This window comes from Sinocyclocheilus grahami, unplaced genomic scaffold, assembly GCF_001515645.1.
Source record: "Sinocyclocheilus grahami isolate Dianchi unplaced genomic scaffold, SAMN03320097.WGS_v1.1 scaffold58.1, whole genome shotgun sequence".
Taxonomy (NCBI): Eukaryota; Metazoa; Chordata; class Actinopteri; order Cypriniformes; family Cyprinidae; genus Sinocyclocheilus; species Sinocyclocheilus grahami.
In genome coordinates this window covers 392,344-416,428 of record NW_015505237.1, presented here as the reverse complement: position 1 = coordinate 416,428, position 24,085 = coordinate 392,344, and the positions used below count along the sequence as shown (strand labels likewise).

The 24,085-nt window shown below is 37.2% G+C and overlaps 2 protein-coding genes across 4 annotated transcripts in view; both read right to left on the bottom strand.

The window, feature by feature from the left end:
• LOC107584255 (zinc finger protein 704-like) overlaps window positions 1–1,290 on the bottom strand; it is a 42,345-nt gene extending 41,055 nt beyond the window's left edge. The window contains exon 1 of the mRNA XM_016270788.1: window positions 1,028–1,290. Coding sequence (XP_016126274.1) covers window positions 1,028–1,275 — 248 coding nt within the window. The 5' untranslated portion in view covers window positions 1,276–1,290. The remainder of the gene's footprint in view (window positions 1–1,027) is intronic.
• Window positions 1,291–8,513: 7,223 nt separating this feature from the next.
• Window positions 8,514–24,085, bottom strand: part of pag1 (phosphoprotein membrane anchor with glycosphingolipid microdomains 1) — a 56,689-nt gene continuing 41,117 nt past the window's right edge. For all 3 annotated transcript variants that reach the window (XM_016270785.1, XM_016270786.1, XM_016270787.1), the window contains 5 exons: window positions 24,006–24,054; window positions 17,405–17,501; window positions 16,789–17,315; window positions 11,330–11,386; window positions 8,514–11,192 (listed from right to left, as the gene is read on the bottom strand). In XM_016270785.1, the coding sequence (XP_016126271.1) occupies window positions 10,878–11,192; window positions 11,330–11,386; window positions 16,789–17,315; window positions 17,405–17,501; window positions 24,006–24,054 (1,045 nt within the window). In that variant the 3' untranslated portion in view covers window positions 8,514–10,877. The remainder of the gene's footprint in view (window positions 11,193–11,329; window positions 11,387–16,788; window positions 17,316–17,404; window positions 17,502–24,005; window positions 24,055–24,085) is intronic.

The window sequence follows — 24,085 nt, the reverse complement described above, 5'->3', positions numbered from 1 at the left end:
ACAATGTTTTTGTAGTTCTACAGCTTGCTGCATGCTAGAGGTGTCAGAAAAAAAGTGCAAATGCTGTAAAGCGTTTAGACCACAGGATTCACAAACCACAAACAAGCTTGTATCAATATACTGGTGGTCCTCATTTCACTTAGAGCGCATTATGTAATGAATATATAACAGTAAATCATACAATTAAAGGACTATTAATGCTAAAAATTCAGCTTGGCCATCACAGAAATGAATTACATTTTAAAATATATTAAAACTTAAAAAAAATAATATTCCACATTATAATAGTATTTTTGATCAAATAAATGCAGCCTTGGTGAGCATAAGAAACTTCTTTCAAAAACATTAAAATCTTATTGATCCCAAACTTTTAAACAGTGGTATATATATATTACAATTTGTCTCGCGTTGCCAGACCTTCAGACTGACGGCAGAAGGTCTGGGAACCTTGGCTGCCATATGACTGACATTTAAAGCAACCAATCACGTTTCGGGCGCCACAGCATTTTTTTTTCCAGGCGGAAAGTTAAAGAACGCAACACAATCCTGTATAATCTAACCAATCTGATGACGACTTCGAAACTCCTGAAGTGTTTCGAGCTAAGTGTGCCATATTCATCAGACATTCAGCCATCGGTCTGTGGGCATGACATCTGAGGCTGAGACTATACTACAATATGCTATTAACAAATTACTTCCATATTTTTGTACTTTTAATATGCATATTGAGGGAAAATATTTCAGTAGATTCTGAAAAAGAAAAAAAATCACTTTTTGTCCAAACATCACTTTTGCTCAAAAATATTCTATAATTAAATAAGACTGAATCCATCCATTTATGAAAAAAGCCATGTATGCAACTTTATAGGGGAAAAAAACTGATAAATAATGTGAAAACCAACATCTCACCAGCACTACAGTCTAGTTCTTATTTACAACATGAAAATGAAAAATGAAGTAAACAATAACACATCATTCCTTCAGTTCTCATCTGTACCTGTAGGGGGCGCTCATCCCGTAGTCTTACCTGGCTTGTGGTACGTCGATGCTGGAAGAGACCACCTTGCGTTTTTGTTCCAGCAGAGAAACAGAGCGGGTGTGATCTTTCTCTGGCTCTAGCGCCCGGCCCGTTCGTTTGTGCTCCAACACCCTTGGCTCCTCTGTGCTCTCCGGGCTGAGGGAGGGCGCCTCTCCTCTCTGCACGCCCCCATTCTGGCCCTGCGTGGGCCCGTCCCGCTGGCCACCATTACAGGTGCTCTGCAGAGAAAAACACATTTGAGTTTCTTCAGTCTTAACTGTGTTAATAGTCTTTCCATTGGCTCCCGTCAATGAAACCCTATTTACACCTACGGGGGCCTTTAATGGTATATAGACCCCTGCCGCGAGGCTTGTTTGCTTGCAATCACGGAGCATTAGGCTGTAATTAAGCTGCTGGTAATTAATGCACCGGTCAATTCAAACACCTGAAAAATGCTTTGGATGGAGAAATCCTATTCGCTCATCTGCAGGCTCGTTTGTATATAAGATCTCTGCGCTGCTGACAAAAGAAAAATAAATCCCCCTCGCTCTGCCATTTCCCCCTTAGCACAATAAGCCACCATCCGTGACCACACTAATGCAGAGACGAGCAGCTTTTCCTCTTGCACGTCTCATCTGCACAGCAGCCGTAGACTTTTCTATTGCACTGTGACTAAAGCTGCGGTACACTAAACCGCATGCTACAGAGAGGGCAAACAGGGGCCAAGACGACGTACATCACTGTATGCACCAACGGAGAGCGTGATCTCCGCAACAGTGAGCGGCGTGCAATCCAGATCATTATCTTACCGTAACGCGATTAGTTTGACTGAGGAGTCAAAGTTAACTGAAGTAAAAAATGAAATGGATGGCTACCTGGATACCTGCCTCAATACCGGTCCAAGAAACTCTGCTAATAAGGGCTAAAAAAGGTAAATAAAACAACATACAAAACGGAATTTTACCTTACTAGTAGTGAAGTGTGGTATTTTAATAGAGTATCTTTTTATTTATGTGCCAACTGTCATTATTTACTCACGCTCATGTTGTTCCAAACCTGTATGACTTTCTTTCTTCTGTGGACGCAAAAGGAGAAATTTTGGAGAATGTACTAGCTGCTCTTTTCCATACAATAACAATAAATTAGGATTAAGCTTTTAAGCTTTAAAAAGAAGGATATGAAAGCCCCATAAAATGTATCACAAACATGGTCTATATAACTTATGCATGATATTCCAAAACCTCTGCAGCCAAACAATAAGCTCTGGATGAAAAACTAGGGACGCACAATAGGTTATCATCAGCCAATATTAGAGATTTTATAATATATATTTACTAGATATTCATATTATTGATTATAAAATTGGATATGTAATTATGAATATAATTTTCCTTAGTTTTCATGTTGGTGTTATCTAACACTCACTTAAAAGTTTACATTTAAAAATGCTAAACATTTAATAACACTGTAAAATGTCTAGCAAATCTCAAAATAAATATCCATTATAATGTTGTGATGTCTAAATTCACTTCAAGCGTTTAAAATTTATGATTTTAGTCGGTGTTCCTTTTTTTAATTTTAGACAATACTGTAGAAATGTAATATCTGCCATTCATCAGCTTAGTATCTGTATCAGGCAGAATTTTACTAATGGTGCTTCATTGAAAAACAGACTAAAAGAGTGAATGCTGACAGAATTTTCTTTTTTTGGGGTTAACTCTTTCTTTAAACCTCCCATAGGGCAGGAATAATGCTATTTCATGAACAAGATGAATGCCAGGCTTTGGCGTATTTTCATGAGATGAACAGATTTGTTAAAGTGGTATCATGTTGTGCAAGACTTTCAAGCGTCAAATCAAAACTGCACAGTTGACAAGTTCAAATTTAAATTTCACACACTATTAAGTCTTTCTCTCTGAAGATAAAAAAAACACACACCCTTGCTTTGTGTGCTTGTTTTTTTAACGACCACAGCTTTCTCACCTCATCTAGAGCTCCAAACTGATCAAATATGGGTTACAATTCATGTGCCAGTCAAACTATTCAAATGAGATCTTATTTTTGCTAAAGAGTTAGAGGATTTTAATCAATTTAACCCTGTAAGGCCCACTGTTGTAATATTTCAACATCAGTTTTAGCTTGACTAAAATAAAGCAGCTCATGTTTTTTTTCTTTTCTCTAAGACCACATTTACACAACTAATGGGTCCTATTCTTCAGCCTTGCAATGCTATTGGATGCTATATTTTAAAAATAGGCCTATTTACCTGGCCATAAACTCACACAACCTGCGAACCAACCTGGATAAATCTACATTCAAGTAAGTAAAATGCCTAAAATATTTTTTTCTGTGATTATTAATATGTGTAGATCATGTAGATATTAAGGTATTGTTGAATGCATTGATCATTTTAGATTTTGAGCTTGTTATGTCAGTGTTGTAATTTTGCAACGTTGGGTTAAAGGGGTAAAAATTTGCCTGTGCACCTTGCACATTACATGGATGAATTGTACTTCTCATCTGTTCCATGTAAAAAAAAATACTAATAGAAACATACTGTTTTTGATCATTCACAAGTTTTAAATGTCTTTTTTTTGTTACCATTTTGAGATTCAATCAAGATTTTATGATTATTAAGTGATAAGTTCAAGTTAAAGAATAAATTATTTCTTCAATAATTTGAAAGTATTTGTGTAACAATATTTTAAACTATCTGTATCTTAAAATGTACTTAACTGGCCCTTTGCTTGTTTGCCCAAATATCTGCTTGCTACATGAAGGACAGGTGATAATATTCTGGAATGTGGGGAGTATACTATTAGCATGATAAGCTATCAGACAGTATTGTCAATTCTGTGGAATGTGTGAATTCTTTAAAAGTATGTTTGGGATAAATTTGCACTGATAATTTTAGCCTGGAAAATAATCATTGTTTTTTTCCATTTCAGAATGCCACCAGCCAAGAAAGACCGTCTCATCATATGTGTATGATATATCACTGATGCTGTCCAAAATGAGAACAGTGACTTTGAGATGGACTGTGATACAAGAGAAGAAAGTTTTAAAGTCAAGTCATTTAGAATAGTTTAAAGCTTTCATTCAATTCATCAGGTTTTGATGAACATCAAAAAACATATTTTTTATAATAAATGTTTTTTTTTCATAAAAATTAGACTTATTTTATCATTATTGTGTGATTATTAGTGTGTATACATATTAGGGTTGGGAGATGTCTACCAAATTGGCATGGGACGATGTCTACAGTGAAACATCGCAATGAATGATGACATCGGGGGGCGGGGTTAGGGGGTGTGCCCGAAGCGTGAATCTGTTTGCAGAAAGGCACAGGAAACAAATAACGCGTTCTAAGGAGCCACTAAAGGTACATGGTTAGCCGCTTGCTAGCGGTAGACTGTTACATTACAGTACATGAAAGTTCACTTACCACATACACAGAGTAAGGAGAGATGACTGATAGGACAATGGCGAATGATTTGCAGATACTGAGCACCACTGACAAATATCGAATCTTGTCAAATGTGTGGTAGGTACTGCCGCTCCGTAGTATAGAGTCCGTTAGTGCTGGGAATCGATTCAGATGTCCCGATTCGATTCGATTTCGATTTCGATACGCAAGCTCTCGATTCGATTCGATTCTCGATTTTTTTTTTATTACATTCAGTGAATATAGTTTTAATACAAATGCTATTGATATTTCTAAAAAAAATATGGACATCGTGATGTCTGTCAGAACCTTTAGATGTTCTCTACATTTGTTCAGACAGTGAGTAAAATCACTGAAATTCTGCTACCCAGAGAGCCCAACGTTGCAATATTACAACATTTCACTAAAAACTGACTAAAATGTAAAAACACATATTACTGTATTGGAGGCCTCCTACAACAACAACATTTAAAAGGTGAAATTATTTTTTCACAGGTTTTTTTCTGTTTGGGTCTTCTAGGGTTAAACAGATCTCGACTAATCTAATGACAGCATTAATTAGATTTGAGAGCAGGATGCACACAGATGAGCACTCAAAATTTATTATCTACAAATTATTTATTTATATTTGAATATTCACAAAAAACAAACAATCACACAATGCACGTTCACACTTGAGATGCTGCACTTTAAGGTTTGAGATATCCACTGTAAAAGGAATTATGACGCTCTTCGTAAAACCATAACAAAAATGTTTAAAGCTTGCATCTATTATGACCAAATAATCAACCATTTCATGTGAATAAAATGTAAACCAGCAACAAAGCCTTGGTGCATAAAGAGTTAAACTGTTAGACAGCCCGTGTGTGTTAATCAAATTTTGATATTAAGCAGTGGAAACAACAGGGGAACGAAAACAATCCAGTCCGCCTTTGTCTGGAAATGCCACACTGTAACACACTGTAACGCACTTAACGCGAAGCCCCTCCTTACTATGCAAGTCAACAAGTGGCATTCCCTCAAGCCGAATGGCACTCGTTTGGGAATCCAGGCGCCTTGCCAAAACCCCATATTCTATGAGCATGACCCTCTGTAGAGCTCCGTTTTGCTGCCGTTATGGAGCAGCTGCTCCGGGACCATTAGCCCCCACTTTAGTTTCACATCCCTTATAGCAATGAAATGCGCAAATAAAAATTACTTCTTTGCACGGCAATGTCGCTTTAAAAACAAGAAACGTCACGCTGACAAAACCCGAACGGACTGACCGTCATAACGGGCCGAACATGCGAATAATGCGACAACATTACCACAGATCTGGACCGCATCCACATGTATCAGCGGCGCGAGCAGTGAACCGTTACAACATGCAAATGAGCTACGCTTGATAACTTCTCTGTCCGTCTGACCGAAGCACCGACCGGCAAACCGATATATTTCTTCTGTCGACCTGTTTGTTTTGCTTGCCGTTCCCTTATAGCTGACGGGTTGTGGTAAGACACGGCGCGGAGCGGCAGTTTTGGCTCGATAAACACGATGTATTTTTCACAATACACACAGCGGGCATTTATGTGATAAATCACCGAGGAGCGGACCACAAGAAATTTGATTCATATTATAATATAAATGAGCGTCTCCAGTGTCGAGGGTGCTGTTCTAATAGCTAGTTTTCACCCCATATCGCCGTAAATCCGGTTTCGTGTGACAAAGACTCCATTCCGGAAAGTCCATCCGGGTTTTCTAGAGCCACTGGCTCTACCGGCGGAATGTCGCCTGTAAACATGTGCGCTCGCGCAGCCAGTGTGCGTTCCGATTGGCTGGCGGCACACACGCCTCCACGCGCTCGCGCTCGCCTTCTCCTGCAGTTTCCCTCCAAACACAAGCGACGGGCGCTGCTGCGATTAAAACAATGACCCACCCGGATGGGAAGAGGAGAGTCTTTGAGTAGTTATTATTTAGGTAGGCCGGTCAATGTTCATAACATTAATAACAGTGATGAGAATATCCCGGCAAAGCAGGGTCATAGGCGTCTGTGTGTGACCCGGCGAGAATGATTGACAGGCGGCAGGGATTCCCGAGGGACCTCTGCGGCGGGATCTGTCGGTAGTAGAATATCACTGTTTATGGAAAATCACTCATACTCGTCGTCACATACCAAAACATAAACTTGTCCGACTCTGAACATAATGCAAATGTGTAAACGTGATTTGTTATGTTGAGGAAGGAAATGCTGTTGACATATTTCTATTTTTGACGTCTTAAAGGGATAGTTCACCCAAAAATAGGGCTCTTCTGTTAGTCATCCTCGTGTTGTTCCAAACCTGTGTTTCTTTCTTCCATAGAACACAACAGCATAACAGCCTGTCTCACTATTAACATGATGATTATTTCTGGCTGCACTATTCCTTTAATGCATGCTTAAATGATCTTAAATACCAAATGTAAGATATTCCTTATTCTTCAATGCGGAAGTAAGCCGTTTTCTGTGAATGTGCGAGATTTCCGGTTCATTAGCTGCCTTAGGGAAATAACGAGAAGAATAACAAAGTGCAGTAAACGGTAAAACTGTTTGCACTACAAGCCAGTGTGTTCATAATGAAGATGATACATTAAAATAATATGGAAAGACACACCAATTTGCAATATCAAGCAGCAAAAAGAGATGTTTTGCACAGCTAAATATAGCTGGACGCAGATGAGACTGGAAGCCAGACACATTACATTTACAAATGGCTGCGACTTACGGTAAAAATCAAGTGGATAGTGTAAATGTGTGTATTATGTCATCTAGACATTCTACATGTTGTCACCGCTTCACTGCCATTCACAACTCCTCTCCTCATAGGATGTCCATTGGATTTGCTCTTCAGAATCTTGTCTGAAGTAGTAGGTCATTCATAAGGTGACCATTCATGTGCTTTTCACCTTATGTTTTCTAAATAATGTGAATTTGGACTAATATTTTGAGATACTGTTTAGGCATATTCGGGCAGAGAAAAAAAACTTTATAATTCAGACTAATATTATGTTACTCCTTTAAAATGTACAATTATGACAAATAATATCAGTGTAATTTAGGCTACTGTCAGTCACAAACTCACAAACTTGAACACAGTATATCCCAGAGACCTCAGTCTCTTTCTTAAGTTGACCACACACTGAAATAACTTTCAAGCAGACACATGGAAACAATCTCTGTAACAATCCACTTTTTTAATGTAATGTTTACTAGTAAACTTTACTAACGTTTAAATTTCACTTTTATGTATTTTACATTTATTCAAAGTGACTTAGAGAGCATTCAGACTATACATTTTATCAGCACATGCTAAAATTATGAAAATACTAGTAATAAATACTGTAAGTAGATTAGTTAGTAGATTTTTTCATTTATAACACAGTAAGAAATTACGTTTTTTTCTGTTGTTGATAAATTTTACCTTTATGTATGGTTAAGCACAAACATGTGCATGTTGTATATGCATGTCAGTGTGAGTTCTGAATCGATTGTAGCATTGATCAAAGAACCGCACTTCTTATAGCCTCTCAAAGTATAATATAATTACTGTGTGCTTGTGGGTATGATTCGCTTATAACAAACTGTATAGGAATAGCCCCTTAAGGCATGGCTGAAAAGATGTCATCTTTTAACAAATAATTTATCCTTATGAAGTGAAAATAAAAAAATCTATTCAATGCCCTTGTTTGCTGCTGCTCCCTTATGGAGTACTTGCATTGAAAATGCATGTTGCTTTGACCACAGATTCAATCAATACCTGGCTGGACAGTGAAATATGTTTTTAAATCCCCTAATACCAGGGCACTGACATGAAAATAAAACCGCCTTATCGAAGGTTGTTTTTCTACACTTGAGAACTTAGTTTATTAGGATGTATTGGCAGATTAAATGTCAAGAGATTATTGTGCTTTTGTGCTCTAAGCCAGTAGAAATGTCCTTTCTTGTCATAAGATTGCCATGATGCAATGATGCTAATATTATATATATATATATATATATATATATATATTGAATAAACATGTACACACATTATATTATTAGTCCAGCATGACTATTTGTTTAATAAGCAAATACCACAATATGATTATGATGAAATAAACAAATGTAAAATCCATTCTTATTTACAACGTAATACCCAAAATCTGGTTAGAGGGAGAAACCAAATATTCAATGTTTCACCATGATATTAAATAAAACAAGAATCTTCTTAATATGGAACCTGTACCAACACGACGTACCATTACAAGCAAACACGGACAACATCTGGACTCCATCCACAGTCCTTAATTAAACCTCACATTTTAAATAGTGCTAAAGAACTCCAAAGAAATACATATTCCTGTTATTAGCCTTTTAAATGTTAATAAAACTCCTTTAAACTTTCTTTACTTAAAAATGCATCTAGAAAACAGCATGTATTCCACTGACTCTTAAAGTTTCATTAGTTCCTCAATAGACAAACTAAAAGTTTCACATGCTGTCATTTGAGAGCTGCTGCCAATTATTACAGAACTATACTTAAACATTGACATAATTTAATAGATCATAAAAGTCTTTTGAATATTTACAAGTGTCTCTTGGCATGAAGTTGTCCCATGCAGCGTCTGGATGCGCTATGCGTTTTTGATTATACTGCTACATGAATGTAAAAGCAGCTAAATGCATACCTGATAATAAAGTACATAAGCTGCCAGGCAAAGCTGCAGTGTGGCAGTACCATGATGTGTCTTTTCTCCTGTGCTTTTCAGCCTTTTGAAATGTTGCGTACCTATTACATGTAAAAACCAAACAATATTTGAAATATATAATGTATCTGACACTCAATCAATACAGCTGTGTCAATAAAAAAGATCACACATACATATTGATAACATAGCTCAATTACATCACAAGTGGCAATAAGTGAACAATTGAAAGGATGTGAACTCACACCAGTAATAAATAGCCAACTTTTCATTAATACCCTTTTAGTACACTCATAAATGAGTGTGCCTAACTTTGCGTACCTAAAAGGTCACTTCCTCACCAGAGCCTGTGATTTGACACACTGAATATAAAACATTTTAAACAGCTCAGAATGATGGCAACATTTAAATGTTCCTCTTTTATATTTCGATATGCCTTATGTGAACATCGCTTGCTTACTACTTGTGAAAGTAAATGCTCCAGCAGTTTTGAATGATTAAAATGAGTGTAGTTCCTTAATGGACTGAGCTGAGCGGTCTGCTGTTGATTCGATCTGATTGGTTCTCTTCTTGGGGTTTTATAAGGACACAACTCTGTCAGTTGCTCAACTAGTATCATGTGAAAACAGGCAGACAGAGTGGAGCTCACAGCTGGTGCAGCATGCAAACGCATGGAAACCACTAGTACACATTATGAATAAAATATTTCTTGTAAGAGCACAGCCATTGGTGTCACTTTGTTTTGAAAAGTGGTGGAGACTTGGGAAGGCGGTTACACAGATGTGCTGCTTATTATGTCACAAAACGGTGAAGGCTTAGCTCATGTATATTAATTAGGATATGCAAACATAAGTGATGTACAGATCATGTGTGAAGTAGCATATTTTATATCGAATCTGAAATAACATTAGCATTATACATTTTTATCATTTAAACTAATTTCAGTCACATTTGTGTTGCTATATTCTCAATGAAGCAGTTATTCTTGCTTATATTTATACATGTGTTAATGTTTAATCTTTGGTCTAGCAAAAAGTATTCCTTTGTGTATAAGAGGTTTCAGGCTCTTATTCACCCTAATGTAACTCTTTATTTTAATAAACCATACTTACAGCTGTACATTAGTGGATATCAGTAGTGGGGACGCATTTGTTAGCATTTTGTTTTGTGATTTCACTAGAACGGGAACGAGCCGTGGAAAGCGATTAGAGCCGATGTGTGTATTGGAGAGTAACAGCCATCATTGCCCACATCAACTGCCCAGAAAACATTAAAAATAACAAATGCTCTGAAAACTGCAGCTCAACAAATGGAGATGCCATCTCTGTATTAGATGCATCCCCTACTGCAAGCTATTTCATAATGTGTGGGGACAAAATTGGCAAAGTGGTGGGAATATATCCGTCATAAATGATGCCAATGAGGGGCACCTAAGGGGCAACTTGGGTTTGTGGTACCCAAATATTCACATGAAAAGCTTAACAAACCCTCTTCTGAGCAACTCTAGAGTGTTTCATTTCCTGTGCTGGGTCACAGGTCTGAATGAACCCTTTCATTTATAATATTCAAAAACAATGCGCTGCATAAATGCTGTGCTCAAGAACATTCAATCAGCAAAGGTTAAGTGCATTATACTCGCGATACCACCCCAACTTCCACTTCTAAACCTCAGAGAAGTGATTTCTCAGTGTCCACGGTCCTTTACATGGGTGGTCAGAGATGAGAAATGTCCCCGTTGAGACCCAGTTCCCCCACACTCTCGTAGTCAGGTTCCACTATCCCATTGCCCTGATGAGCCTCTTCAGATGCTTTGGAGATATTGATGGTCTCGTACCCAGGGTCTGCATTCTCTGTAAGTCCCTCTGGAGGCTGGGAGCCAAGAGCCATTGGGTATTCATCCCCAACCGTGGCGTAAAGATCACTGGAAGTCGACTCCGGCACCATTCCCTTGATTTCTCCAATGCTGCTGTAGTCATTCTCAGTTTCCTTTATTGAATTCTTCACTACATTGGAGTACATGTCTGATAACTGGAATTGGAAATGTAACAGAGAATAAGACATCTTTACTCCACAGACTTGGTTCAGTGCAATATTAATATGCAAATATTATTAATTATTGCAAAGACTTCAAGTGTATCTTTACAACATGCTGACGCTGAGCCTACCTCACTGTCCAGAGACACGTTGTCCTGAAGCTCTGGAGTTGTCAGCGGCGAGTGTAACTGTTGGACAATGATTGAAACAAGACCATTAGTTAAAAACACGTCATATTTAATCAGTTTAAACATACAGCAGCATAGGAAATGGCTCACTTCAGCTGACACATGCTAGTGTCAAAGACTGATTGATGCAAAAAAAACGAAGCCACTCATTCCTTACTTAAGAGTTACTGATTGAAATCAAATGTACAGTTCCTCTCCTAGCAAGAGATGTTATATATTTACAAAGAGAATCAATAACTGAGTCATTAATTAACAAAGTAAATCCTACAGAAGATCAATAGCAGACACCTTGGCTGTTGGAGAAGAATATCAATCCCTGTCGCAGTCACCTCACTGACAGACAGATTACAGTTAAGTGGGAAATTTGCTATAACCAATTCAAGATTAATCCTTAGATGTTTTAGTGCCAACATTTCAAGCCTGTTTTGATGAAGCCATCTCACCCCGTGAACTTGAGGTGTACTTTGCTTTGATATAATTGCGCAGAATGTGCATCAGGGACTCGCCAGATGTGCTTTGATATTGGTGTAATTAGCAAAGCAATTAATTTAATAGCCCATCCGTGTGGCTCCGCAAAAACACCCCTGACCTCATCACAACTAACAAATGTCTCTTACAATAGGGCTTATCTGCTAATTCACTCTTGCCTTTGTCTCTATCCAGCCCTCTATATTAATTAAAGTGTCTCTTCCATTGATGTGCCCATATAAGAAATGAATAATTATTGGAAGCTTTTAAAACGCACCGCAACGTCATCACACACAGTCACAAAGATTAGGGTTTTTGTGTGTGAAGACATCATTACAGACACATACACCCATATATATCTATTTGCATGAAATATAAATTAACATATATTTATTCATATTTAACTGTTATATCACTCATGTCAAAACTTTATTTATATATATATATATATATATATATATATACATACATATACATATATATTCCAAGACAATTCACTGATATTACTATGAATGGGAGAAAGTGAAATGTGCAATATGGTGGAATAAGTCTGCCTTATAAATAAAAGAATCAGATGCTGATTGGTAAAGTCATTGCATCATAGCAGTTGTTGTAAGAAGCTCCAGTTCCCATAAAAACAATCTGCACTGGACTGCACATGCACATTTGCTATATATTGCTTTTTAACACTATTTGAGCATAAGAAACAACACTTATGGGACAGTTCATGTCAGTTTTTATTGCTGACTTGAAATATGTTATCTACATGTCAGTTTGGCAAGCTATTTCTTCATTCAAGTACGTAGAATTTGGTCTTGCATGTCCGAAATAGCTGCCTGGAGGTGTTGCAAAAATGGTCGCAGAGTGAACTGATTTTCCTTAAAAGGGACTTTTGACTACACCCACAAACACCTGCATAGAGACCTGAAGTAGACCAAGCTGAATAAAAATGTCATTTATTATCGCCAAATTTTGCGTAGTACTGAGGTGGAATGCAATGACTGGTGGATCCATTTGCAGTGCCCTTCTTACTGAACACATACATTCCCCAATGGCTGAATACCCTGTGAAGTTCACATTAGAGCATACCCTGACTGTGACAGGATGCTGACAGTACGGCCCGGGCGTGAAGCAACGGCCTGTAGCTCTGCGCTCAATGGTGTCGATTAGTATTTGCTTTTACACAGTTGTCAGCATGTGCCCACGCATTTTTGACAAGGCATCAGTGCTAACAATAAAAGTCCTTCCCTTCAGCAGGAAACTTCTGAGTGTTGATGTGCTGAAATCACAGTTTATCAAAGACAGCTGCCCTCAGTCCGTCACGCTAGCATAGTGACAGTGGCACCAATGCATAATGACACACATGGCATTCCGCTCAAGCCAGGCTTGCGTGCTTCCCTCAAATAACCAAACATACAGTGCAGTCCACACCTTGAACTAATGAGGCAATGTGTCCAATGTGCGTGCATGTGTTACAACATGCACTTGTCCGTTCGGGCGTCCCAGCTTTAACTGAATGATTCTCTTGGTCAAACACAGACTAATGTACCTGTAAACACATGCTCTGCCGTCTCATTCATCATGAGGGTGAGCTGTCAGACATTGCCCAGCTGGAACGCTCTGATCCCTATGTGCATATGTGACCGATAAGATGAATTACTGCAGCCCCATTACACGTCTACATCAGGCCACAGCAAATAGGATTTGGATTGATAGGTGTCAAGTTTAAACTAATGGTGTAGTAGGAGACACTTTAACCCAAAGGGTGCAAGTAAGCGCTAAGAGTGCCAGTGCCAAATCCAGTGGCCAATCTGGAATCATTAAACACATTTACAAAAATGTTGGGCAAAATTGGCTCTGCATTGGCCCCTAAACTCTGCTGGTTTTGAATCAGTAACTATTGACATCAGAAGCCCAAGGGGTGGCAAGTTTTTAAATTCACTTTTGGCAAATATGATGCAAAACAAAACTTAATTGCTTACTAGTAGCATTCAGATTGGTTCAGTTGGTGAACATCCCATTCCCATGTACTGTATGTTGTGTCAATCTGACTAAAATGTCAAATATCAATGTGGATACTAATTGCTTGATTGTAATTTTATTTGTTTGATGCATTTTCAGTGTTGGGAAGGTTACTTTGGAAATGTAATAGGTTACAGATTACAGGTTACCCTATTTAAAATGTAATAAGTAGTGTAACTATTTCAATTACTTTATTAAAGTAATGTAACTAATTACATTTGATTACCTTTCTAAATTTCTAATGAATGTTTTCAACTGTTCATTTTAAAACATTTACACCAGACAGGGTTAACCTTATAGTAGTACTCAACACTGATTACTGTCAGACTTTCAAAATCATTCATCACTTGAATTAAGATTAGAATAATTTCATTTTAAAGCACAGCCACCACAAAATCAGACTTTTTACTTTGAGATCATTCAATTGAGAGGTTTAATACAGATTTAAATCATAACAAGAAATGGTTTAATAGCTATTATACTGTTTTTGAAATCAAATATTTGCATAGTTATGATAGGAAACGCTGGCATCTAACAATGCCTTGGGAAAAAAACAGTTAATCTTAAAAAAATAAAGCATATACATAAACCCAAATAGGGAATAAAATAGTTATAGAATAAGCACGTATCCTATTCTGTGTCCTAAACTCCTGAAACATTGGTGTCTCATATTTTAGAGCAGTCAATGCTATTTGGGAAAAAATTTAATAAATCTGTATGTGTGTGAAAATATTCAGATGTAACCCCCTTTGTAATCGTTAACATTTTCATAAGTAACTTTAATTTAATTACACATTTTTTTCTCAGTAACTGATTACAGTTACATTTATTTTGTAATTAAATTACGTAATTCCATTACATGTAACTAGTTACTCCCCAACACTGTGCATTTTGAATGCTAAAGTTTGTTCTCAAATCTTACAAACAGTCTGTGATGTGTTACACTTATCTGTGGGCAAGTTATATAGTAACATACTCCATTGTGTCATAATGCACCTCTCAGGTCAGCAGAAGCATGGGTCAGTTTTGGGTAGATCTCTGGCTGAGCATGAAATCTATACCACCGTTTTTGGTGGAAAAGACATATAATTGATTTTTGAGTACAAGGACAAAGGAAACAGAAATACAGGACAAAAACACCAAATGAGAACAACAAAAGGAGAGAGAGCGAACGTTAGAGCAAAAGAGAGAGATTGACAGAGCGAGAGTGCAAGTGGGAAGTGATGAACAAAGGAGGTGCAGGGCGTCCTCGACTGGTGACAGTAGTGTGTAGCTGTAGTGAATGCTCACACCGTTTGCAGACATTGACCGCAGGTGCAACAGCAGCCTGTCTGCTCTCCTCTACAGATGGCTTAATTTGTATGCTACAGGCGCACGTACGTATATCACCATCAACCTAAAAGATTGTAATTAAACTGGAATCACACTGTTCTCTATTATTCTCTTGCAGTCTCTAAGTTTAGCTGGCACTGGAGAATGTTGGTGCAGCTCCTTTTTGGTTTGTTTCTGAGATTATTCTTCTTTGTTCTCGATTATACATGCCAAAGGGTCACATCACTCTGCATGAGATGGAGTAGCTCCTGCTAAAGGAAATTATTACTGCAGGAGAGCAACTGATGCTGTATTAACTATTTTAACCCTTTAATGAACCTTACAAAAACAGTACTGTGGTGGTACCGGGGTATCAAAGGGTATCAAATGATAATATGATGGTACTCTAAAATTGGTACGAAAATGCTACTGGGTGATTGCCATATTCATTTAACGTAATACTTATATGCTACTCCAGGGGTGTCCAGTCATGCTCCTGGAAGGCTATTAGCTCTTAGTTTCAATCCTAATTAAACACACCTGAGCAAGCCAATCAAGATACTCAAGATTAGGGTTGTCACGATATCAGAAATTTTTTTGGGGGAAAAATTGTCAATCGTCAATACCAATATACTGGAGCACCCCATTCCCTACCATGTACTCTAGTAAGAGAAAAGTGATATATGGTACAAAAATAGTATATAAAAAATACCTGGATGACCTACTACTTCTGGCGAGATTCTGAAGTGTGCATCCAATGGAATACTATCCCATGAGGCCATGGGAGACGATTCATAAAAGTTGGTGAAGGGACATGACTGAAGTTGTAGTCACATGATAGTGGTGGATGTAGTAGGTATGGACGTCACAAAGTAATTTATTCAAATGTAGTACCTATTCTTAAAGGGATAGTTCACCAAAAAATGAAAATTTGGTAATTATTTGCTTTCCAACCCTGTAAGACCACAAATTAAGATACTTTTTATGAAATCTGAGAGCTTTCTGACCCTGCATAAACAGCAACGCAACTGACACGTTCAAAGTCCAGAAACACAGTAAGAACATCGTTAAAATAGTCCATGTGACATCAGTGGTTCAACCATAATTTTATGAAGCTACGAAAATACTTTTTGTGCGCAAAGAAAACAAACATTTGTAGTTCCCTTGCTGTCTATGCAGGGTCAGAAAACTCTTGGATTTCATCAAAAATAGGTTAATTTGGTCTTAGAACAACATGATGGTGAGAAATAAATGACAGAATTTTCATTTTTGGGTGAACTATCCCTTTAATGTACACAGTTTTGGCCGCAACGACTTCCAAGCAGGTGTGCTGGAGCTAAACCCAGCAGGAAGGTGCCCTCCAGGAAGAGGATCAGACACTCCTGCGATACCAACTTACTGGTACTTTGAATAGATGAAACTTTAATGAAATGGTAAAATCCTTCTAAAATCCAGTAAATGTACAGCTTCTGCCAGGCAAAACAAGTGCAGGTATGCTATGCCTTGCGATAATGTGGATTCATGCAAGGAAGTGTACTCTACAGTTTTCTCTACAGGACAACAATGGTACTTTCATAAGAAAGAGAGTTCGGTAGCCCCACCTGTCCATTCGGAATCTGCTGATTCTCATTCTCATCCAGTACTTTGTCTGGTACAGGAGGTGGTTTTTCATCCTCAGGCTCTTCGAAATTCACAATGGCAGCCGAGCGCCTGGCCTCCATGTCAGTGCTGTAGCGGCTCTTCTTGCTGAGGTTGACGGAGGCATACTCCACACCATTGGGCAGCATGGTGTGGTCTGGTGTAGCGGGGCTTGGGTGGCCATTAAGAAGAGGTGCAGGTGGTTCCTCTGGACTTAGTGTACCATTGGGGAGGCCAATGTCCTTGAGTTCTTTCACTGTCTCGTATAGACAATCCTCGACACTGACATCACGGGAGGCGCTGTCCTTCACCACCTCGTACGTGCCTTCTGCTGAGGGAGCTTGAGCATTGATGGCTGCTTTGAGGGTATCGGTGGGTGGAATGCTGGGTAATTCGCGATCCTGGTGATACTTAGAGGATCTGATCTCTGATTGGCTGGACAGCATGTCTTCTGAAGGCTGGGGACTTGTGTCCATTGTGTCTGTTAGTACTGAGGACAAAGGTAAGTGGAAAGAGAGTGAAAATCTGCTGTAGTCGTTTACAGACAGTGTCAATGAGACATTGCTGTTGAACTGTTACCTGTACCACTGGTAAGAGGCCCATTATGAGAGCTGCTGACCGCCAAGTCAGTCCCATGGCTCTCTACTGACTGGCTACATACTTCCTTTTCTGACACCTGCAGAGAAATAGGATATAATATGTTACCTATGCACTATAAATGAAATAAAATCTATTCAATTATGCAATCGGCCTTCAGACTGCAAGCTAAAGCAGAGGATCTCAACCTTGGGGCCACGAAAACACACAGGGCTGTCATAGATTAAGGGATCGAGATGAAATACATGCTAGACTTTTGATTATTTCTTATAGTTACAGGGTCAGTGATAAAACTGACCGAATGTGAAATGTAATTGGTCACTTTTGACATAGTAACGTGCATAGCTTAATTCTTTGTCATGGTGGACCAAAAAAGGCTGAGAACCCCTGCTATAAGGAGACCAGAGACAAAGACACTTGGATTGAGCTCTTTGTTTGCATCTTTAAACCATAGCAAAAACACCATGCAGTGGCACTATGAGACCGCCTAGTGGCAGGTCATTGAAATGCCTGTTGCCAGGGTGATTAAGTCCTTCAGATGCAGGAGGTTAAAAGCTGAGAGCCACTCAGATTGTCACATCAAGACAAAGACCCCATTTAACCTGTCAGGCTGTGACAGACACCGCCATTTAAACGAAGCCCTCCTCAATATATTGACAGGCAAGGTGTACAATATCGTGCAAAGATTTGCCTTCAGATCTCCATCAAAACTATAGAGGTTTACAGTGTTAACAGAGAGATAATGTCAGACATTTGCTTAATCATGTCACAATCATTAATACTCACTTTATATAATACAGAGGGTCTCAACCTTGAGGTCACAGCCCTATGTTTGTCGCCAAAGTGGTTATCTGCTCAGTTTTCATAGACAACTAGACTACACCTATATATTACGGTGACACATTGCTGCCACACACATTTTTTTTTCACTCAGTTATGTCGTAATAACGACATCTTTTCTCTTAATAACGAGATGTTTTCTCGTTAAAACGACATATTTTCTCGTAATAATGAGATGTTTTCTCGTTAAAACTACATCTTTTCTCGTAATAACGAGATGTTTTCTTGTTAAAACTACATTTTCTCATAATAACGACATATTTTCTCGTAATAACGAGATGTTTTCTCGTTAAAACGACATCTTTTCTCGTAATAACCAGATGTTTTCTGACATCTTTTCTCGTAATAACCAGATGTTTTCTGACATCTTTTCTCATAATAACCAGATGTTTTCTCGTTAAAATTACATCTTTTCTCGTAATAACCAGATGTTTTCTGACATCTTTTCTCATAATAACCAGATGTTTTCTCGTTAAAATTACATCTTTTCTCGTAATAACCAGATGTTTTAAAAAAACTAGATTTTTTGTGTTTTTTGTTCGTGGGTTAAAAAATGAGCTTGCTATTTGTGCGTGGGCAGCCCTAAAAACGCCACTTTTTCTCTCAGTCTGTCTTTACTGTCTATCCCATCACACAGAATAAGAGTTCATCTCATGTACTGCTCTGCAAATTAGTCACAACAACGTTTCTTCAAACTGTCTGGCTGTTGTATATATATTTCTTGCAAATATACATCTCATATGAAGCACAACACTGCTCGTCTTGGTTAGGCGGCGCCGGCGCGATCCCTTAGGCTACACTGTGATAACTTATTTTCTATACTTCCACAATAACAACAAAACGTTACAAATTGCTTTTGTAAAATAACAGGGTGCGCTTTCTGGCGCATCTTGTTATGTCTAAAGGTCTACTTAAATAAAACAATCGAAAACAAATTTGTTTTTATTTAATTCGTATAGCCTAAATCTAACAAGAGGTACTACAGTCTTTCCCGTCTGAGCTCATCTGTATTTTGTGCTCACACCCAGGCGCAGCCTATTCCTTCAGTATAAAGCAAAGCCTGGGCTGCGTTTCTCGATAACGACTGATCTTAGCGCTTAAGAGCGTTTTACAATAATTCATTATTGTTTCACGTGCATTTCCCAAAAATGCACTTAACGCAATCGCACATAGCCATGCTTTAAGTACTGTACAGTCTTTCCCGTCTGAGCTCATCTGTATTTTGCGCTCACATCCATGCGCAGCGCAGCCTATTCCTTCAGTATAAAGCAAAGCCTGGGCTGCGTTTCTCGATAACGACTGATCTTAGCGCTTAAGAGCGTTTTACAATAATTCATTATTGTTTCACGTGCATTTCCCAAAAATGCACTTAACGCAATCGCACATAGCCATGCTTTAAATGCTACTTAGGAGTCGCTATCCGTTTGTCAAGTGCTGAAATGTCACCTCATAGAATGGCTAGTAATTGTAGTACACGAGTGTTTATTGAAATGTTAACCTAATGCTGCATTCCAGAGAACTCGGATATAATAACTATTATTATATTATATTATATTTATACGTATAATATTATATTTTACATAATTATATAGCCTATAATATACTTTATATAAAAATATATTATAGTATATAATATCTACATAGAGACGTTATTTCCGGGTCCAATACATTGGTTTTCGTGCACCTCAGTAAATCACATTACTTCATTTATTCTATTTATTCTAATAATTATAATTATTAAAAAATTCTGTTGATTATTTATTCTATTCTAGCCCTTTTTAATTATTTCATTTATAAATTTATTTTTAAAAACTTTATATAAAAAATATATTATAGTATATAATATCTACATAGAGACGTTATTTACGGGTCCAATACATTGGTTTTCGTGCACCTCAGTAAATCACATTACTTCATTTATTCTATTTATTCTAATAATTATAATTATTAAAAAATTCTGTTGATTATTTATTCTATTCTAGCCCTTTTTAATTATTTCATTTATAAATTTATTTTTAAAAAACACTAATAAAGTGTATATTATACACTTTATATTATAATCACATTGCACTTGCCTAAAGTTATAGGTGTAATCTGCCGATTGTCCTGCAGGTGACCGCATAAATCTGTCTTCTTATGATGCACTTAGGGCTTTACGATTACTCCAGAGCACTCGTAGATCTACGATGATTTTCAAGTGCTACTTAAATTACGATGCTTTTGGGAAACAGACCGTAATATTAAGATCAGTCGTACTATCCTTTTTACGAACTTCTTAGGCTTACAAAGCTTTTGGGAAACTCAGCCCTGGAATTTTACCCAGAAGAAGAACGCGATGCGCGGCTTAAAGACTAAGACTAAAGTATCAAAGCTGCCCACGCATGTGAAACAAATATTAAAGCATAAGCTCATTTGTTTACCCACGAACAAAAATAGGCCTAAGAAAAGACTAGCTTAATTTTCATTTGGTCGTTTTCAAACAGAACTAAATAATAATAATGATAATAATAATAATAATAATTATTATTATTATTGTTATTATTATTATTATAAAGTTGTTATTATTATTATTGTTGTTGTTGTTGTTATCATTATTATTATTATTACTATTAGCCTATTAGAAAATCTCTTAATTTCTTTTTTTCCGTATTTCGATTTGTTGTTAAATCAAACTTCAGTCATTCAAATAAAGAAATATGAAGCCCAGTTTTGATCTGATCATAGCCTAAACGAGTCATGGGTCTGAGTGCAGTTATTGGATAGCACTATATTGTAGACAGATTGGAGATTAATCCTAAAAAACATGCCGCTACAATTAAAACCATTACATTAAAATACATTTAAAACAGTGTATTTCAATAATTTCAGCAGCGTGCAGATCCTCGTTTATGTCAGACTGTGGCGACAGCAGCGCGGACAGTCGCTTAGCTCGCTCACATAATGTACCATATAGCCTATCTATAATAACAGGAAAACATGTCGTTTTTATGACATAATATGACGTTATTACGAGAAAAAATATGTCATTTTAATGAGAAAACATCTGGTTATTACGAGAAAAGATGTCAGAAAACATCTCGTTATTACGAGAAAAGATGTAATTTTAACGAGAAAACATCTGGTTATTACGAGAAAAGATGTCGTTAAAACTAACATCTCATTATTACGACATAATTGAGTGGAAAAAATAATATGTGTGTGGCAGCAATGCGTCACCGTAATATATAAATGTTAATCTTAAAATGTAATGTAACAAATATCGGCTACAATGAGACCTAGAAGATTAAAACTGCGTGTTTTTTTTTTACAGTTGATTAAACTATGAATTTAAATTCTAATCAATTAATTACTATTTCAATGGTATTTTTCCATTTAAAGTTTAGCGACAATAAGATTTCTCTGTTTTTGAAAAAAGTCTCTTTTGCTCACCAAGGCTGTGTTTAATTCATCAAAAATAAAGCAAAACAGTAATATTGTGAAATTTTACAATTCTAAAGAGAATGTTAATCTTAAAATGTAATGTAACAAATATCGGCTACAATGAGACCTAGAAGATTAAAACTGCGTGTTTTTTTTTACAGTTGATTAAACTATGAATTTAAATTCTAATCAATTAATTACTATTTCAATGGTATTTTTCCATTTAAAGTTTAGCGACAATAAGATTTCTCTGTTTTTGAAAAAAGTCTCTTTTGCTCACCAAGGCTGTGTTTAATTCATCAAAAATAAAGCAAAACAGTAATATTGTGAAATTTTACAATTCTAAAGAACATTTATATTTTAATACATTTTAAAATTTAATTTATTCCCGTGATGCAAAGCTGAATTTTTCCAGTCTTCAAAGTCCCATGATCCTTCAGAAATGTCTAATATGCAGATTTGCTGCTCAGGTGACATTTTTTGTTATTATCAGTGTTGAAAACTGCTGTGCGTCACTGCTTAATATTTTTGTGGAGACAGTTATACATTTTTTTCTTTTGACTCTTTTGATTAATAGAAAGTTTAATTGAACAGCATTTGAAATAGAAATCTTTTGTAACAATTTAAAAGTCTTCAATTAAATGCAGTCTGGATGACTAAAAATGTTAATTTATATAAAAAAAAACTGACCAAACTTTTGAATGGTAGCATATATTGACAATTTTAATAGAAACATTTGTAAAACTTAAAGGAACACTCCCCTATTTTGAAAATAGGCTAATTTTCCAACTACACTAGAGTTAAACAGTTGAGTTTTACCGTTTTCGAATCCTGCAGCTTAGCATAGATCATTGATTCTGATTAGACCGTTAGCATCTCGCTCAAAAATGACCAAAGAGTTTCGATATTTTTCCTATTTAAAAAGCGATTTTCTAGGCCGATATGGCTAGGAACTATACTCTCATTCTGGCATAATGATCAAGGAACTTTGCTGCCGTACCATGGGTGCAGCAGGCGCAATGATATTACGCAGCGCCTGAAAAACCCATGGTACTAATGGATTCGAAAACAGTAAAACTCAACTGTTTAACTTTAGGGGAGTTGGAAAATGAGCCTATTTTCAAAAATAGTGGAGTGTTCCTTTAAAGTTCAGTTCACTGTCTTGATTAAAAAAAAGTTAAATTTCTTCTTAGTTTGAGGCAGTGCAATCTTTTGCACTCAGTTATTTGACAAAGTATCTAAAAGCCTATATGGTTTGGTTTATGCGAGTGATGGTTTATCTCTTTTCCAATATGTGGCAAGATGCCGGAGTTTTAGAGTGGTACCTACCTCTTTTTCACCATGCCCAAATGATTTGTTAACGTTCTAGTACAGTCAATAACAATTAAACCTGACTAAGTAGTAAAATGTGCTGTTATTCTTAATGTAATCTACAAGTCATTTAATTACTCCTGTGAAATTCAAAATAAGTCACAAACCTCAAAATGTCGAGAGCCCAGTTTCTGTCATACTGTATGCATAACCAGTGAGTGTTATTAACAGCATTTGCATAAAGGCCACAATTTAGACATTTTTATAGCTTTCATGCTGCTGTTAGTGTAGTGCACAGCATGCAAATGCAGAATGCATAGCTAACGATAAAATTGAGGTAAACGCACCCCGATGAATATAATAAACATAAAATCAACATCTGGCTGTGTGGTGGTCTCATGATCTGTCTATTGTGCATGTGTGCTCCATAAGCCACAAACACATGCTGGCTGGCCCCCTCATTTAATGACAGTTACAATGAACGATTCATGCGTAAAACAGTCCCACAGACCCTGCCAATACAGTTGTTTGTGTATATGCATGTGTGTGTTTTAGCACTCAATTATGCCCTCAGTAGGTCACACTAATCTCCTGACTGCTAAACATCTCCTGAACTCTTGAACTCTGTCCTTGGATGATAATTTCACAGAAAACACCCACTCAGATGCAACAGACCCAGAGAGAAAGGCAACTCATGCATGAAGTTTCTCATCTCCCTGCGGCCAAACAAAAATGTTAATCTGTCTGCTTCATGCTTTCCTCCCACAAACCCCGGGTCGCACAATGACTGTCCATTCTCTTCTCTGTTCTCCCGTCTTTACCAGGCCCCCGAGCACAGCGGTCACACAGTCTCATGACTAAAACACTCTAAAGATGGTTCATGTAATCTTGGGACTCTGATTAAAAATGTGATTAAAAATGCCTTTTGAAATGAAAAACGAGGAATGGCCACAATGAGGCAGCACAGGCTTAAAACTCTTAGATGGAAAGCATCACTGAAGCACATGCTTACCCCATTCATCAGGTTTTCATGGTCTCCTGGCAGCCCCCCTTTTTTCTGCCTGTGGAGTCAGAGGGAGAGAATTACTGAGA